Source organism: Pristiophorus japonicus, chromosome 15, assembly GCF_044704955.1.
Source record: "Pristiophorus japonicus isolate sPriJap1 chromosome 15, sPriJap1.hap1, whole genome shotgun sequence".
NCBI lineage: Eukaryota > Metazoa > Chordata > Chondrichthyes > Pristiophoridae > Pristiophorus > Pristiophorus japonicus.
Genome location: NC_091991.1, coordinates 174,453,280 through 174,469,808, shown reverse-complemented (window position 1 = coordinate 174,469,808; position 16,529 = coordinate 174,453,280). Strand labels below are relative to the sequence as shown.

At 50.4% G+C, this 16,529-nt stretch overlaps 1 protein-coding gene and 1 pseudogene across 1 annotated transcript in view; both read right to left on the bottom strand.

Annotated features, from left to right (window-relative positions):
* Positions 1–1,172: 1,172 nt before the first annotated feature.
* Positions 1,173–1,402, bottom strand: LOC139226083 (U2 spliceosomal RNA; annotated as a pseudogene).
* An 11,187-nt stretch (positions 1,403–12,589) lies between these two features.
* The window catches only part of natd1 (protein NATD1), a 41,413-nt gene continuing 37,473 nt past the window's right edge, over positions 12,590–16,529 (bottom strand). The window contains exon 3 of the mRNA XM_070900014.1: positions 12,590–12,798. Within this exon, the coding sequence (XP_070756115.1) occupies positions 12,655–12,798 (144 nt within the window). The 3' untranslated portion in view covers positions 12,590–12,654. The remainder of the gene's footprint in view (positions 12,799–16,529) is intronic.

Sequence of the window (16,529 nt, the reverse complement as noted above, 5' to 3'; positions counted from 1 at the left end):
AAAACTGCACGCAGTACTCCAGGTGCGGCCTCACCAATACACTATACAGTTGCAGCAGGACCTCCCTGCGACTTCTACCACCAGAAGGACAAGGGCAGCAGGCACATGGAAACACCACCACCTCCACGTACCCCTCCAAGTCTCAAGCCACCTTGACTTGGATTCGTATTGGCCGTTCCTTCATCGTCGCTGGGTCAAAATCCCAGAACCCCTAACAGCGCTGTGGGGGTACCTTCACCAGAGGTTCAAGAAGGCAGCTCACCACCATCTTCTCAAGGGCAATTAGGGATGGGCGATAAATGCCCCTAAAAGGAGAGAGGTCGTGGCCAGACCCAGACGTCAGGAGGCCGAGGACCTTGCGTTTCTGGTGATGTCGACGTGTCAGGAGTTGACTCTCCAGTTAATGGCAGTGCCACCTGCCCACCTGTACAACCGGTGTGGCTCCAATCTGGCCAACCGAAGACCTTGGTTATTCCGGGTGTTCCAGCATCAGCCCATTGTAAGTGGTTTTGCCCTGGGTGGTTTCGAATCACCCCCCTCTCCCCCACTTACAACAGTTCTAGACCTGGAATTACCGTAGTGAACAAAATACTCAGTTATAGACACAATCTTTCAATCTCAACCGTCACAATGCTTTTATTCAAGTTAAAGCACACACCTGCACCCAGTAAAACACACAATGGAGGTGTAAAACAAACACAGCGCACCACTGGCCCATCTGAACAGGCCCCTATCGCAAAGTACCCATGACTAAAACACCCCTGCTTGGTTCAATAGGGCACCACCAAATCTGCCCAACAGACTGTGCGTACGCCTATGATCCACGCAGAAACCTCCCCACGAAACCCCTAAGGTTTGTTTGGGACACACGACACCCCTTCACACTATGCGGTGGTCTACAGGATGCGTGGGCTATGATAATGCTCACCAGTTATCCCTCTGGCTTACTCGCTGCTTCTCCCGATGAGCGAGGCTCTCTGCTCGTAGATGGTTTCTTCTCTCTGTCCCGGACGGAGTGCTTGGTCCTTCAATTTTTTTTTTTTTATTTTTTTTTTATTTTTTATTCATGTCCAATCGTTATCCAATCGTTACAATTCTTTGTCAAACGCCAGAGGTCACCCTGCACCAGTCAAGGATCACTCTGCGCCAATGCTCTTAGCCAAAAGGCCTAGAGCCACTGCACCGTTCCTGGAAGTACTGCAATACCAGGTTCGTGCCATGGAGGTGGATGGGTCAGGTCCCCCACACACCTCCGTGGAGGTGGATGGGTCACCAATCCCACCCACCTCCTGTTTACAAAAATGTAAGCATATACCTTCCTGACCAGGGAGAAACCACCCGGAAGTCATGGTGGCTGGTCAGGTTAGTTATGCAGATCTTAGCCAAAAGGCCGAGAAGTCCTTCAATGCGTTGAACGAAGCAAGCAAGTGTAGAAGAGGAGAGAGAGAGATGGCTCCAAACTACTGTCTCTTATACCTGAAAAATGCTTCTGAATTCTCGCGCCAGAACCCAGTCCCTTGCCTGAGGCAGTCCAACTAAAAGCACTGAATCACATCCTCGGCCTGTGTCTTTGTTACTGGGCTGTTCCTGGGGATAAAGGCTCCAATGAGTCTGGGTGGCCAAATAGTTTCCTTTGTCCTGAGGTTCCCGCGCTCCGGGGCTCTCTGTCATTTCGATGGGTTGAGCACTGACCCGTTGACCTGATCTCTCACTGATGGGTTCCCATTACATGACAAAGGGCCCTCCATCAGCCATCTTCCTGCGATTTCAGCCATTGACCCAACCCCGCCCACCTGATGTGTATTCCTGTGGAACATGTCTGGACCTGTCCCAGTCGGCTGTCTGCTCTTCTGCAGTAACAGAAAATATGGAAAAACAATGTCCAAAACTTACAGTCCAAAAGTTTCCACTGATGCTGTTGATGTTTCCGCTGATTCTTACACCATCCGGCTGAAATCACAGCCCCCCCCCACGCCCCCCCCCCCCCCCGGTCTCAAATGGAGCTGGATGGTTCTCTGAGAACATCTTGGCTCAGCATGGTCTCGAATCTCACCATAGCTCCGTGGGTTATGGGACACACCGATACAAACCGCAAAACAGCTTACTGAACATTGTCAAACTGATAAACCGTATAAATGGCTTTTAGAATGAACTAGAGGTGTGCAGATCAGCCGTATCTGACCAGAACACATGGAATCAGTTGTACTATTTAACAAGGTTAAAGGTCATGATGCACAAGGGGACGAGCTCTTCGAGTACTTGTCGACAGTCACCGAGAGGTTACTGAGCAAGAAACCCAAACTTTCATCACATTAGATTTATTGATTTTAGAATAAAATTATATTTTAAAATAGATAATATTTTGAAGCATATTAACTTCAAAATCCTCATTCTTGCGTTCGAACTCCTTGAAAGGCTTCACTCTGACCGTTGAAATCTTCTTTAGCCCCACAGCCCCTCACACACACACCCTACGCCCCACACACACCCTACGCCCCACACACACCCTACGCCCCTCACACACACACCCTACGCCCCTCACACACACACCCTACGTCCCTCACACACACACCCTACGCCCCTCACACACACACCCTACGCCCCTCACACACACACCCTACGCCCCTCACACACACCCTACACCCCTCACACACCCTACGCCCCTCACACACATCCTACGCCCCTCACACACACATCCTACGCCCCTCACACACACACCCTACGCCTCCCTCACACACACACCCTACGCCTCCCTCACACACACACCCTACGCCCCTCACACACACACCCTACGCCTCCCTCACACACACACCCTACGCCCCTCACACACACATCCTACGCCCCTCACACACACACTCTATGCCCCTCACACACACACCCTACGCCCTTCACACACACACCCTACGCCCCTCACACACACACCCTACGCCCCTCACACACACACCCTACGCCTCCCTCACACACACACCCTACGCCTCCCTCACACACACACCCTACGGCCCTCACACACACACCCTACGCCTCCCTCACACACACACCCTACGCCCCTCACACACACGCCCTACGCCCCTCACACACACCCTACGCCTCCCTCACACACACACCCTACGCCTCCCTCACACACGCACCCTACGCCCCTCACACACACACCCTACGCCCCTCACACACACACCCTACGCCCCTCACACACACACCCTACGCCCTTCACACACACACCCTACGCCCCTCACACACACACCCTACGCCCCTCACACACGCACCCTACGCCCCTCACACACACACCCTACGCCCCTCACACACACACCCTACGCCCCTCACACACGCACCCTACGCCCTTCACACACACACCCTACGCCCCTCACACACACACCCTACGCCCCTCACACACACACCCTACGCCCCTCACACACACACCCTACGCCCCTCACACACACACCCTACGCCCCTCACACACACACCCTACGCCCCTCACACACACACCCTACGCCCCTCACACACACACCCTACGCCCCTCACACACACACCCTACGCCTCCCTCACACACACACCGTACACCTCCCTCACACACACACCCTACGTCCCTCACACACACACCCTACGCCTCCCTCACACACACACCCTACGCCCCTCACACACACACCCTACGCCCCTCACACACACACCCTACGCCCCTCACACACACACCCTACGCCTCCCTCACACACACACCCTATGCCCCTCACACACACACCCTACGCCTCCCTCACACACACACCCTACGCCCCTCACACACACACCCTACGCCCCTCACACACACACCCTACGCCCCTCACACACACACCCTACGCCCCTCACACACACACCCTACGCCCCTCACACACACACACCCTACGCCTCCCTCACACACACACCCTACGCCCCTCACACACACACCCTACGCCTCCCTCACACACACACCCTACGCCCCTCACACACACACCCTACGCCCCTCACACACGCACCCTACGCCCCTCACACACACACCCTACGCCCCTCACACACACACCCTATGCCCCTCACACACACCCTACAACAACAACTTGTATTTATATAGCGCTTTTAACATAGCAAAACGTCCCAAGGCGCTTCACAGGAGGGTTTTAAGACAAAACAAATACATTTGACACCGAGCCACAAAGAAATTAGGGCAGATGATCAAAAACTTGGGCAGAGAGGTAGGTTTTAAGGAGCATCTTAAAGGAGGAAGCAGAGTTCCAGAGCTTAGGGCCCCGGCAGCTGTTGGCACGGCCACCGATGGCTGAGCGATTATAATCAGGGATGCTCAAGAATGGCAGAGCAGGCTTAAGGGGCCGAATGGCCTACTCCTGCTCCTATTTCTTATGTTCTGATGATTCCACCAGTTTTGAAGCCCCCCCACTTCCCACGTGCATTGTGTGAATCGTGCCACTAGGGGGTGCCTGAGTACAGCAATCGAACATGGGTCAAGGACACTGCTCACTCTGACTGCCCTCACGGAGCTCGCTACTGCCATCTGCTGGCAGCTAGCGGTGCTCTACCTGTGGAAATGTTAACTGCTGGTCCCATGTTAATAATCACGGAAGGATTTGGCATCCGCGGTGCAGCCTGGTAGCTACACAGCTGCAGTGTTGGAATCTTTAACTACATTACAACAGGGACTACACTTGAAAAATATTCCATTGGTTGTACAGTGCTTTGGGACATCCTGAGGTCATGAAAGGCGCTATAGAAATACAAGTTCTGTCTTCTTTCTTGACTGGGAAAGCTGAGGTGCACAGCCACGATTTCATCCGCTGGTGGCGGTGCCTTCAGTTGTGGCTAGTATTCCCAAAGAGATGAAATTTTGCTGGTCTCAAGCAGGTCAAGGATGATGTGGACAGAGTGTGAAAGGATCCAGTACTGACGGTACTTTAAATTGGTTGTATTTTCAGCTGACCGCCCACATTCTACCCTACGTAAACTAGAGTTGATCCAAATCTCGGCTGCCCGTGTCCTAACTCGTACCAAGTCCCGCTCACCCATCACCCCCAGTGCTCACTGACCTACATCGGTTCCCGGTTAAGCAACGCCTTGATTTTAAAATTCTCATCCTTGTTTTCAAATCCCTCCATGACCTCGCCCCCCCCCCCCCCTATCTCTGTAATCTCCTCCATTCCCACAACCCCCCGAGATCTCTGCACTTCTCCAATTCTGCCCTCTTGTGCATCCCTGATTTTAATTGCTGGTGGCAGTGCCTTCAGCTGCCTGGGCGCCAAGCTCATTCCCTAAATCTCTCCGCCTCTCTATCTCTCTCCTTTCAGACGCTCCTTTGCCTCTGTTGATCGAGCTTTTGGTCATCTGCCCTAATATCTCTTTATGTGGCTCGGTGTCAATTTTTGTCTGATTTACTTCCCTGGGATGTTTTACTATGTCACAGGTGCTATATAAATACAAGTTGTTGGTAAAACAAAGGCTTAATGTGTGGAATAAACTTACTTTGTAGCAGTTTCCATTTCCATCTCATTCACATCTTTAGCATAAACCTCAGCTGCACGATAAGCACACCGACCTGTTTTGGGTCTAATCAAGGAAATAGTGCGTGGGAGGGAGAGGAAACCGAAAAGAAAATTCTACGGTACAGGTTAAGTAGGGCATTCAGAATGGGTGCAGAGTGCGAAACACTGAATGTGCAGCGGTGGGAACAACCTGAACGCTTCACGTCGGTATCCCAGCTCCTATACCCTTGTACATGACGGACCTCGTCAAATCATTGGTTCTCAGGACGCGGGCGTTGCTGGCCAGCAATGTGCCCGCTCTGGAGGTCCCCCGTAGCCGGCTTTTAAATGGAAAAACCGCGCCTGCACGAAATGTTGAAATTGGAGGGAAGATTGGTGGCGAGGCCAGCAGTCACTGCCCATCCCGAGTTGCCCTGAGGAGGTGCTGGACCTTCTTGAACCGTTGCAGTCCGCGTGCCGAGGCTTATTTTTACAAGTGGTGGCTTGCTGGGCGCTTTCAGAGGATGGGATGGGACTGGAGTCACGTGTAAGGCCGAACAGGTGGAGGCACAATGTCACAAATCCGGCAACCTCGGGACCCAGACCGCGCCGGTTTTCAGATTTTTTTCCAGATTCTGGACAAGAAAGTCGATAATGCGACCGAGACAGACAAAGTGCGAATGGTGGCGTGGGTCAGGTCGGGCGTGGTCGGGGGGGGGGTCATTCGGCAAGGCTCGGACCGATCGCACACTGTTTAAAAACATAGCGGTAAAGCCGATAACTAGTCCGGCCCGCCGGTTTTTGGACAACAATTCCGGACTTTATTTTACTGATTATCAAATGGGATTTTCTCAAAAATGTCCGGTTTTCGGACAATTCTGATTTTCGGACAGCTGGATTTTGAGACGTCGTACCTGTAACTCATTCCTTTTCCTGAAGGACGTCAGTGAGCCAGTTGGTTTATGGCATTGTCCCTCTGGAATTTTCACAGATTTGTGGAATTAAATTTGACAGCTTGCCTATGGTGGGATTTGAACTCATTGCCCTTGAATTTGACCAGTCCGATACCAGTACCATTGCACCACTGTAATGTGACCCACCCCATCCCCAACTCCCGCCTTTCTTGAGTCTGCAACGACAAAAAAACAATGAAAATTCAGGAAAGGTTTATTCGGGACGTCTTGCGGGTGCTGTGCTGTTTTCCTCCTCCGCTCCGAGTGCCGGAGATCAGATCGGGGTTCGGGACCCTGGGCGCTGCGAAACGCAGTCAGGTGTCAGCCCACACCAGATACAGGTGGCAGATAACTTTCCCGCAGGGCATTAGTGAAGCTGTTGGGTTTTCAGGAACAGGGCAGGGAGCTTTCTGGGTCAGGTGACGTAGAGGTGGGAGCAGGCTCTTGTGGGGCATTAACACCAGCATAGAGAGGTTGAGCTGAATGGCCTGTGTCTGCTATGTCCATTCTAGCTCGGTAACACATTCAGTTTCAGAGGTGGTTGCAGTGGGATTTGAAGTCCCATCCTTTGGAGCCACTGCAGCGGACTTGCCAGCTTCTAATGTGTCAGTGCCTCACTGGTAGCACTCTGAGTCAGAAGGTTGTGGGTTCAAGTCCCACTCCAGAGACCTAGGCTTGAAACTTCAGCGCAGTACTGAGAGAGCGCAGGTGCCGTCTTTCGGATGAGATGGTTGGGCAATGTCTGCCCTCACAGGTGGATGTAAACGATCCCATGGACACTATTTCGAAGAGCAATCTTTGTTGTATATGCAGACTATGGATGTACTCTCTGTGTAGTCACTGTGTGGTTGCATATGATGGAGACTTGTTCACCTGATGTACTTTCAATAAGGTTTACACTGTGTATATACATGCTGGCACCACTAGAGGGTGCAACTGGTGGAGACCGGGGGTTTCCTGCCCTGGTGGCAGGGCCCAGTATAAAAGGCTGCACACTATGCTCGAGCCTCACTCTGGAGTTTGGAATAAAGGACCAAGGTCACGACATTTTGAGTACAACACATTACCTCGTGGAGTCATTCATAAGAACATTACAGACATAACAATCTTTATCCCTCAACCAACGTCACTAAAAACAGATTATTTGGCCATTGCTGTTTGTGGGAGCTTGCTGTGCGCAAATTGGCTGCCGCGTTTCTGACATCACAACACTGACTACACTCCAAAAAGTACTTCATTGGCTGTAAAGCGCTTCAGGATGTCCGGAGGTCGTAAAAGGCGCTATATAAATGCAAGACTTTCTGCTAATGTAACTCCACTCAAGCCCAGTACAACACAGTGTGGTGCTTCAAGTGAGAGATATAAACTCCAGGGCGACTTCAATCTGATGCTGTTTGATAGAAATTTATTGCTTTCTCTGTAAAACTAAAGACTAAATAATTGGATTCTGTGCATAAAAGATACATAAAAGGTATGAAATATCACTCAGAAAAGTTTACATTGAAATAAAAGTATCAAACAGGAGCGAGTTGCCATCTCTCCACAGAGACTGTTACACAGAGTCAGCACAGAGCGCAAGGTTAGAGGGATAATGGTCCTTTCAGGTGGACAACTGCGGCTGAGGGGGGATTCTTCAGGAGCAGGAGGAGGCCGTTCAGCCCCTCGGGCCTGTTCCGCCATTCAGTTAGATTGTGGCTGATTTGTACCTTAACCCCATCTACCCGCCTTGGCTCCGTAACCTTTTATACCCTTACCTAACAAAAATCTATCAATATCAGTTTTGAAATTTGTAATTGACCCCCAGGCTCACCAGCTTTTTGCAGGGGGAGGGGGAGGGGGCAGAGAGAGTTCCAGATTTCCCCTACCCTTTGTGTGAAGAAGTGTTTCCTGACATCATCCCTGAACGGCTTGGCTCTAATTTTAAGTTTATACCCCCTTGTTCTGAACTTGCCCCACCAGAGGAAATAGTATCGAATATTATGACACTGAAGGAGGCCATTCGGCCCATCGTGTTTTGAAAAAGAGCTACCCAGCCTAATCCCACCTTCCAGCACTAGGTCCAGTATCTCTCTATCTACCCTATCAACTCCTTCAATCATCTTAAACACCTCGATCAGATCCACCCCTCAATCTTCTGTACTCGAGGGAATTCTTTTGAACTGTTGGATGAAACAAAATCGCCTAAAGTCGAGCCTCGTACTCTCGTAAAGGGCCACGGATCCCACGGCCACATCTCTGAACCTGCAATGTACCCATGGGGAGGTACCCGGGCCTGGTTAGCACACGACTGCGGTTTGCAAGTCTGGTGAGCAACTTCTGCTTCATCCAGCAATGCTGTTCAAGGTTCAGGCAGGGGGACAATCGGGAGATTGGAGGGTCACCCCTACAGAGTTATATGGGGGAGGAGGGGGGGGTACAATTCTAACTCACCTCGCCGGTCGGGGGGCCCATGGAGTGGGGATGGAACGCCGGTTTTACACCCCGCCCAATATTGCTCTTTACCAACTTCAAAGGAGAGTAAAATCGGGCGGGGAGTAAAGACCAGTGTGGCACCCGTTGATTCCTGATGAGCGGGCCAGGGTAGAGTGTCCCCCCCCACACACACCAAGGCGGACTCCGGCCTGAAAGGGGGAAAAACAAGAACTCTCTAAACTTATTAAAAGAACGGTCCTCCGCGACCTACGACCCAGCGAAGCCACATTCTCGCCATCGAGAAGCGTCGTGTTAAAAGAGTTAGGAGTTGGGTTGGATTGATGGTTAACCTTTCTCCGTCTGGGTATTAGAGGGGGGCGCGGGGGAAGAGCTCATTGCAGATAACATTATTAATGGGTTGAAACAGTAATGAACACTGTCCTTCCATCCACTGTTTTAATCATAAGGCGTTTTTCTTGTAGGGGCAGGGGGGGCGGGGGTGCAATCGACTCCATTAAGTTAGAGGACAATGACATTTCATACAACTGGTTTAACACCTTCATTGTTAATATATCGGCCGCGCTCTTGTTTTTACAAATGCCTGGTCCCCTAGGAAGGCGAGGCCTACTAATGTGTTTCCAACCAGTTCCCCCTGTGATGCCAATTAATTAAACAATTTAACAGGATAGTCACGGTGAAAGGCAGGATGAGAATTATGCTAATCCGCAATCCTCTTCGATGGTTCCATTTCTTCTTTATATAAGCCTTGCTGGTCAGCGACTCTCATTGACTGAAGCTCTCTCCACTGAGAGATTGTGGACAACCTGGTAACTCGGAACCGCTTCAGTGCTCCTCTCCCTTCGTTAGGTTGACAGGGGGTTTGCCTAATGCGAGGAGCTGTTTCAGTTAATGGGAGAGACCCGGGGTCCTTTGGAGAACAAGTTGCATGCAAGCAGGAGAGTAAAGATTCCAGCGACACAGAAAGGTGTCGTCCTCACTGTCAGGACATCAGAAAGATGCGAGCATTCAAAGCTGTAAATGTTTTGAATAAAAGAAAGCGCCGTTCACGACCTCAGGACCTCCCAAAGCGCTTTACAACCAACGAAGTACTTTTGGAGTGTAGTCGCTGTTGTAATGGGGGAAACGCGGCAGACACTTGGCGCACAGCAAGCTGCCACAAACAGCAATGTGATAATGACCCAGATAATGTGAGTTGAGGGATAAATATTGGCCAGGATACCGGGCAGAACTCCCCTGCTCCTCTTCGAAATAGTGCCGAGGGATTTTTTACATCCACCTGAGAGGGCAGACGGGGCCTCGATTTAACATCACATCCAAAAGACGGCACCTCCGACAGTGCAGCGCTCCCTCAGCACTGCATAGGAATGTCAGCTTATGGGCTCAGGTCTCTGGAGTGGGACTTGAACCCACAACCTTCTGACTCAGAGGCGCGGGTGCACTGAGCCACGGCTTTAGCGGAAGATTGGCGGAAGCCCCTAGAGAAACTTTGCGGCGTTCTCTCCAGTGTTCTGGCCGATACTGATCCTGGTCATTTATCCTGCAGCTGTTTCTGGGAGCTTGCTGTGCGCAATTTAGCTACCGCATCTCCCTGCATTGCAACAATGGCTGCACTTCAAAAGGTACTTCGTTGGCCGTGGCACGCTTTGGGACGTCCGGAGGTCATGAAAGTCGCTATAGAAATGCAAGTTCTTTCTTTAAATGTCCCACTAAGAGAAGCAGTAAGAGCAGTAAGAGTCTGACACAGTCGGATGTCGGATATCTTCGCGCCTCTGCAAAGCACCTTGGGACGTTTCCTCTGCGTTAAAAGGCGCTGCATGAATGCAAAAAGCTGTTGTTGTTCTCTTTCTACACAAACCCCATCTCCTGCCTCGGTTGCATCCTGAATCCCAGCATTTTATCTCGCCGCGGGTGAGGGATACGTTGGGGTTGAGCGAGACTCCCGTCTCCCAACGAACGTCCTGCTCTAACTCTCTCTCTCTCTCTGTCCCAAGGCTGCCCTCGGGTGGATCTGTTACTCCAGCCCGTGTCGGTTGTGGTCTCTCTCAGGGCCCCGAGGGGTGGCTCCCACCAGATAGTCCTCCACGTCCCACCAGGCCAACAACAAGCAAAGAGAAAGGGACATTCCAAACTGAGCGACAATCTTGCCGTGCTCTTCAACCCATAGAACAATGGCTGCTTGGTCTTCACTCTTGGTCGGCTGGCCGGCTGGATCAAGCCTTTTCTTTACAAATTGTTCTCTTTTTTCCTAATGTGGTTAAATATTTTGTAGACTTCTTCAGTTTCTTGGACTCGGTGCAGGCCTGTAATACAATTGATCTTGGAGGCATTTTAAAGAGCCCTTCCCTCTAAGCTATGGTGCTCAATAGCTCGCTATCTACCCAGCTCCTCCTCAACTCCCTCACTCTATCTCCCTCCCCTCAACTCCCTCAATCTATCCTCCCTCCCCTCAACTCCCTCAATCTATCCTCCCTCCCCTCAACTCCCTCAATCTAGCCTCCCTCCCCTCGACTCCCTCAATCTATCCTCCCTCTCCTCAACTCCCTCAATCTATCCTCCCTCCCCTCAACTCCCTCAATCTAGCCTCCCTTCCCTCAACTCCATCCCCTCAACTCCCTCAATCTATCCTCCCTCTCCTCAACTCTCTCAATCTATCCTCCCTTCCCTTAACTCCCTCAATCTATCCTCCCTCCCCTCAACTCCCTCAATCTATCCTCCCTCCCCTCAACTCCCTCAATCTATCCTCCCTCTCCTCAACTCTCTCAATCTATCCTCCCTCCCCTTAACTCCCTCAATCTAGCCTCCCTTCCCTCAACTCCATCCCCTCAACTCCCTCAATTTATCCTCCCTCCCCTTAACTCCCTCAATCTATCCTCCCTCCCCTCAACTCCCTCAATCTATCCTCCCTCCCCTCAACTCCCTCAATCTACCCTCCCTCTCCTCAACTCCCTCAATCTATCCTCCCTCTCCTCAACTCCCTCAATCTATCCTCCCTCTCCTCAACTCTCTCAATCTATCCTCCCTCCCCTTAACTCCCTCAATCTATCCTCCCTCCCCTCAACTCCCTCAATCTATCCTCCCTCCCCTCAACTCCCTCAATCTATCCTCCCTCCCCTCAACTCCCTCAGCCTTCTCTTCCCCCTGCATCTCTCAAGCTGTTAAAACCCAAGCCAAATATCTCCTGGCCGTGATATCTTGATTTATTTAGCCTTCCACCCGACTGTGTAATAACCTTGGCGGCGTTCGCCACTCTGACCCTTGAACCTCTTAACTTGGTCTCTCAATTGTTATATTAAAAAGAAGGGGCAACTGGATGAATCTGGGGGGTGGGGGGAGGGGGGAGGGACACGTGTCACAAAACGGGAACTTTGAACAAGAAAGCATTGGGGAAAAAAGAAGAGAATGACAAAATGAAACACTTATTATGCTGGACAAGATGTGGAAGGGACAATCCCTTTGCCTAATGTGTCCCATTGAGCCTGGAACTGGGTAATATCTTGTCGTGTAAATGCTTCCTGAGTCAGTCAGGGAGGGGCCTCACTGTGGTCCCAATGTGTTCAAAGTCAGGGGTCCATCAGATCCTACAAAGGGGGCATGTTTTGCGCAATAAAAACAGGAGCCTCACACATTTAGAAAATATTATCTGCTCCCCTCCCCTCCCCTGGATATATTTGTGCATTTTAAATTGCAGGCAGACACTAAATATGACGCCCCTCCCCTCCCCTCCCCGCCCACCCAAAAAAATGAAAAGGAAAATCAAGTATGTAACAGTGATCGCTGTGGCCAGAACCTCCATGGTCCTAGCGCAGGTGGTAATCCGTGGGTGCTCGCTGCTGTATTCGATCCACGTAGTGCGGCAGTGGGTTCTCTTTGATGTACTTCTGGAGGTACCAGCAGGTCAGGTGAGCTCGAAGGTCCTCCTCAACCACAAAGTCCAGGGCGGCCTAGGGACAAAAAGCAGAGCTGGTGAGATGAGCTGGGAACATTGAGTGAAAGAAAGAGCGAGCGAGAGAGAGAACAAAGAAAGGGGAGAGGGCAAGAAAGAAGAGGAAGGAAGGAAGGAACGAACAAACTTGTGGACGTCCCAAAGCGCTTTACAGCCAATGAAGTACTTTTGGAGTGTGGTCACTGTTGTAATGTGGGAAACGCGGCAGCCAATTTGCACACAGCAAGCTCCCACAAACAGCGATGTGATAATGACGAGCTGATATTTTTTAGTGATGTTGGTTGAGGGATATATATTGGCCCGGACACCAGGGAGAACTCCCCTGCTCTTCTTCAAAATAAGTGCCATGGGATCTTTTATGTCCAGCCGAGAGAGCAGACGTCTCTCGGTTTAACGTCTCATCCGAAAGACGGCACCTCCGACAATGCAGCATAATTATAATAACAATCGCCAACCAGCTGGATTTTGCACAATAGCGACACCATTGGTTGCAAAACAGCTGATCTATCAGTGCCAACTGAGGCAGGAAACTGTAAATAAAAGGCAGAAACTGTTATTGTGTAAGGGGATACTTTAGGTTATGGGTCACAAGCTCATGTGTGGCATAAGATCTCATAACTCAATAAAGCATCACAAGTCGGTCTTGTTAATAATTAAATAGTGAGTCTGATTCGCAAGTAGCCAATTCACCAGCACAAACAAGGCTTTCTCCCTCATGTACTCACCTACCTTCCCCTTAAATGGATCTATGCTAGTTGCCTCAACCACTCCCTGTGGTAGCGAGTTCCACATTCTCACCACTCTCTGGGTAAAGAAGTTCCTTCTGAATTTTTAATTGGATTTATTAGTGACTATCTTATACTTATGGCCCCTAGTTTTGGTCTCCCCACAAGGCACACCACGACCTTCTCTTTTCCAGAGAAAAGAGCCCCAGCCTGTTCAGCCCTTCCTGATAATTATAACCTCTCAGTTCTGGTATCTTCCTTGTGAATCTTTTTTTGCACTTTCTCCAGTCCCTCTGTGTCCTTTTTGTAACATGGAGCTCTGTGCACAGTTCTGGTCTCCAAGTGTGGCCTAACCCAAGTTCAATACAAGTTGAGCACAACTTCTCTGCTTTTCCATTCTGTTTCTCTCATCATCATAGGCAGTCCCTCGGAATCGAGGAAGACTTGCTTCCACTCCCAAAGTGAGTCCTTTGGTGGCTGAACAGTCCAATCCGAGAGCCACAGACCCTGTCACAGGTGGGACAGACATTCGTCGAGGGAAGGGGTGGGTGGGGCTGATTTGCCGCGCGCTCCTTCCGCTGCCTGCGCTTGGCCTCTTCACGCTCTTTGCGTTGAGACTCGAAGAGCTCAACGCCCTCCCGGATGCACTTTCTCCACCTCAGGTGTCAGTGGTGATGTCGCACTTTACCAGGAAGGCTTTGACAGATGCTGCATGACCTGCTGAGATTTCCAGCGTTTCCTGTTTTTATTTCACAGACCTCAGTTTCCCTTCAGAATGAGCCCCAGCGCTCGGTGTGCATTTTGTGAATGGCCTTGTTAACCTGCATTGCTGCTTTTAGCGATTTGTGATGGGGCCCCTCTAGATCCAGTCACTTTAAGGTGTGCAGGAAATCCATCAACGTCCTTGTGCCCTGTCACTTTCCCCAATTCTACTGCATCACCTCCATCAGTAGATATTTAACAAAGTTGCTCTTATGGAATTCAGGTTTTGAAGGGCCATACTGTCCTCAAGTGCTCAATGGACTGAAATAACAACTCGTGGGTTTTGAATATTAATAAGGGTCCCTGGACAACCTATTAAAATCTGGTTGTGTTACTGGAATTTTCCCATAGGGCGAGTGTGACCTAGATTCACCCATCAGCTCTTCTGTGGTTTCATGTCCCCGGGACAGATATCAAATGGCAGGCATCGGGTATCTGACTAGTACAGTCTCAGTACTACTGGGTCCATTAATTACAAGCCCGTCGACACTGGAAAGGAATGACTCTAATATTGCACTCCATGGGATTCCTGGGGACACTCAGATTTGATCCATTCCTGCCTCCATTTTCTCCCTCCTGCTCTTTATGGTGCCGACCTGATTTCACGGACATCAGTCATTTTAATTCCCCGCCCAACTCCCACCCTGATCTCTCCGTCCTCCTACACTGCTCCAATGAAGCTCAATGCAAGCTTGAGCAACAGCACTTCATCTTTCGTTCAGGCACTTTCATCATCATAGGTGGTCCCTCGTATCGAGGATGACTTGCTTCCACGCCAAAAAGGGATGAGTTCACAGGTGTTTCAATGAAGGACCTAATATTCCAAATGAGGGGGTTACCTTATGATGATAGATGGAGTAGACTGGGTCTTTACTCGTTGGAGTTCAGAAGGATGAGGGGTGATCTTATAGAAACATTTAAAATAATGAAAGGGATAGACAAGATAGAGGCAGAGAGGTTGTTTCCACTGGTCGGGGAGACTAGAACTAGGGGGCACAGCCTCAAAATATGGGGGAGCCAATTTAAAACTGAGTTGAGAAGGAATTTCTTCTCCCAGAGGGTTGTGAATCTGTGGAATTCTCTGCCCAGGGAAGCAGTTGAGGCTAGCTCATTGAATATATTCAAATCACAGATAGATAGATTTTTAACCAATAAGGGAATTAAAGGTTACGGGGAGCGGGCGGGTAAGTGGAGCTGAGTCCACGGCCAGATCAGCCATGATCTTGTTGAATGTCGGAGCAGGCTCGAGGGGCTAGATGGCCTACTCCTGTTCCTAATTCTTATGTTCTTATGTTCTTATGTATTCCAGGTCCTGAAGGGTGGAAGATGTCTGTGCGTGGATTTTTTTAACATGTGGTGGCCGTTGCACACCAGCCACTTGGTCTTGGTCCAGTGGCAGGGATTAACCAAGACTAACTGGAGACCTGCTCTGCTGCACGGACCTAGTGCACACACATATCGCAGTGTGGGCTGGGCCCATGCTGCTCCTGGACCTTTGCCTCTGCTGCACCCTGAACTCACGTCTCTCCTGGGCCCCGATCACATCGCTCCACTTCACAGCGAGGTCAACAATTTCAGGCTATAACCTCTGCCCATATTTTTTTTTCCCTTCCCTCCCTTTTTTCTATTACAACACCACCACCCCTCCTCCACCCCCATTTTCTTTTCCTTGTCTGTCCCAGGGCAGCCGGTGATGGTACCACCATTCACACCCCAACTAGACTCATCTTTTGTTTCTTAATTTGTGCCATTACCATCTCATTTTTGCCCATCATCCCGTTTGTCTCTAATCTCTCCTGCCTTCCACCCTATCACAGACCTTCCCTTTTGTTCTTTCCTCCCATCCCCCTTTCAGTGCCCCCTTGCACTTCCTTAAGAATCTGTTACATCTCAAACTTTTCCAGTTCTGACGAAGGGTCCCAGACCCGAATCATTAACTCTGTTTCTCTCCACAGATGCTGCCTGACCCGTTGAGATTTCCAGCATTTCCTGTTGTTATTTCAGGCCTCAGTTGCCCTTCAGAATCTCAGCCCAGCGTCCATTCATCGTGGGCCTGTACTCTCTGGAGTTTAGAAGAATGAGAGGTGACCTCATTGAAACCTATAAGATTCTGAGTGGGTTTGACAGGGTAGTTGCTGAGAGGTTGTTTCCCCCGGGCTGGAGAGTCTAGAACCAGGGGGCACAGTCTCAGGATAAGGGGTCGGCCTTTTAGGGCTGAGATGAAGAGGAATTTATTCACTCG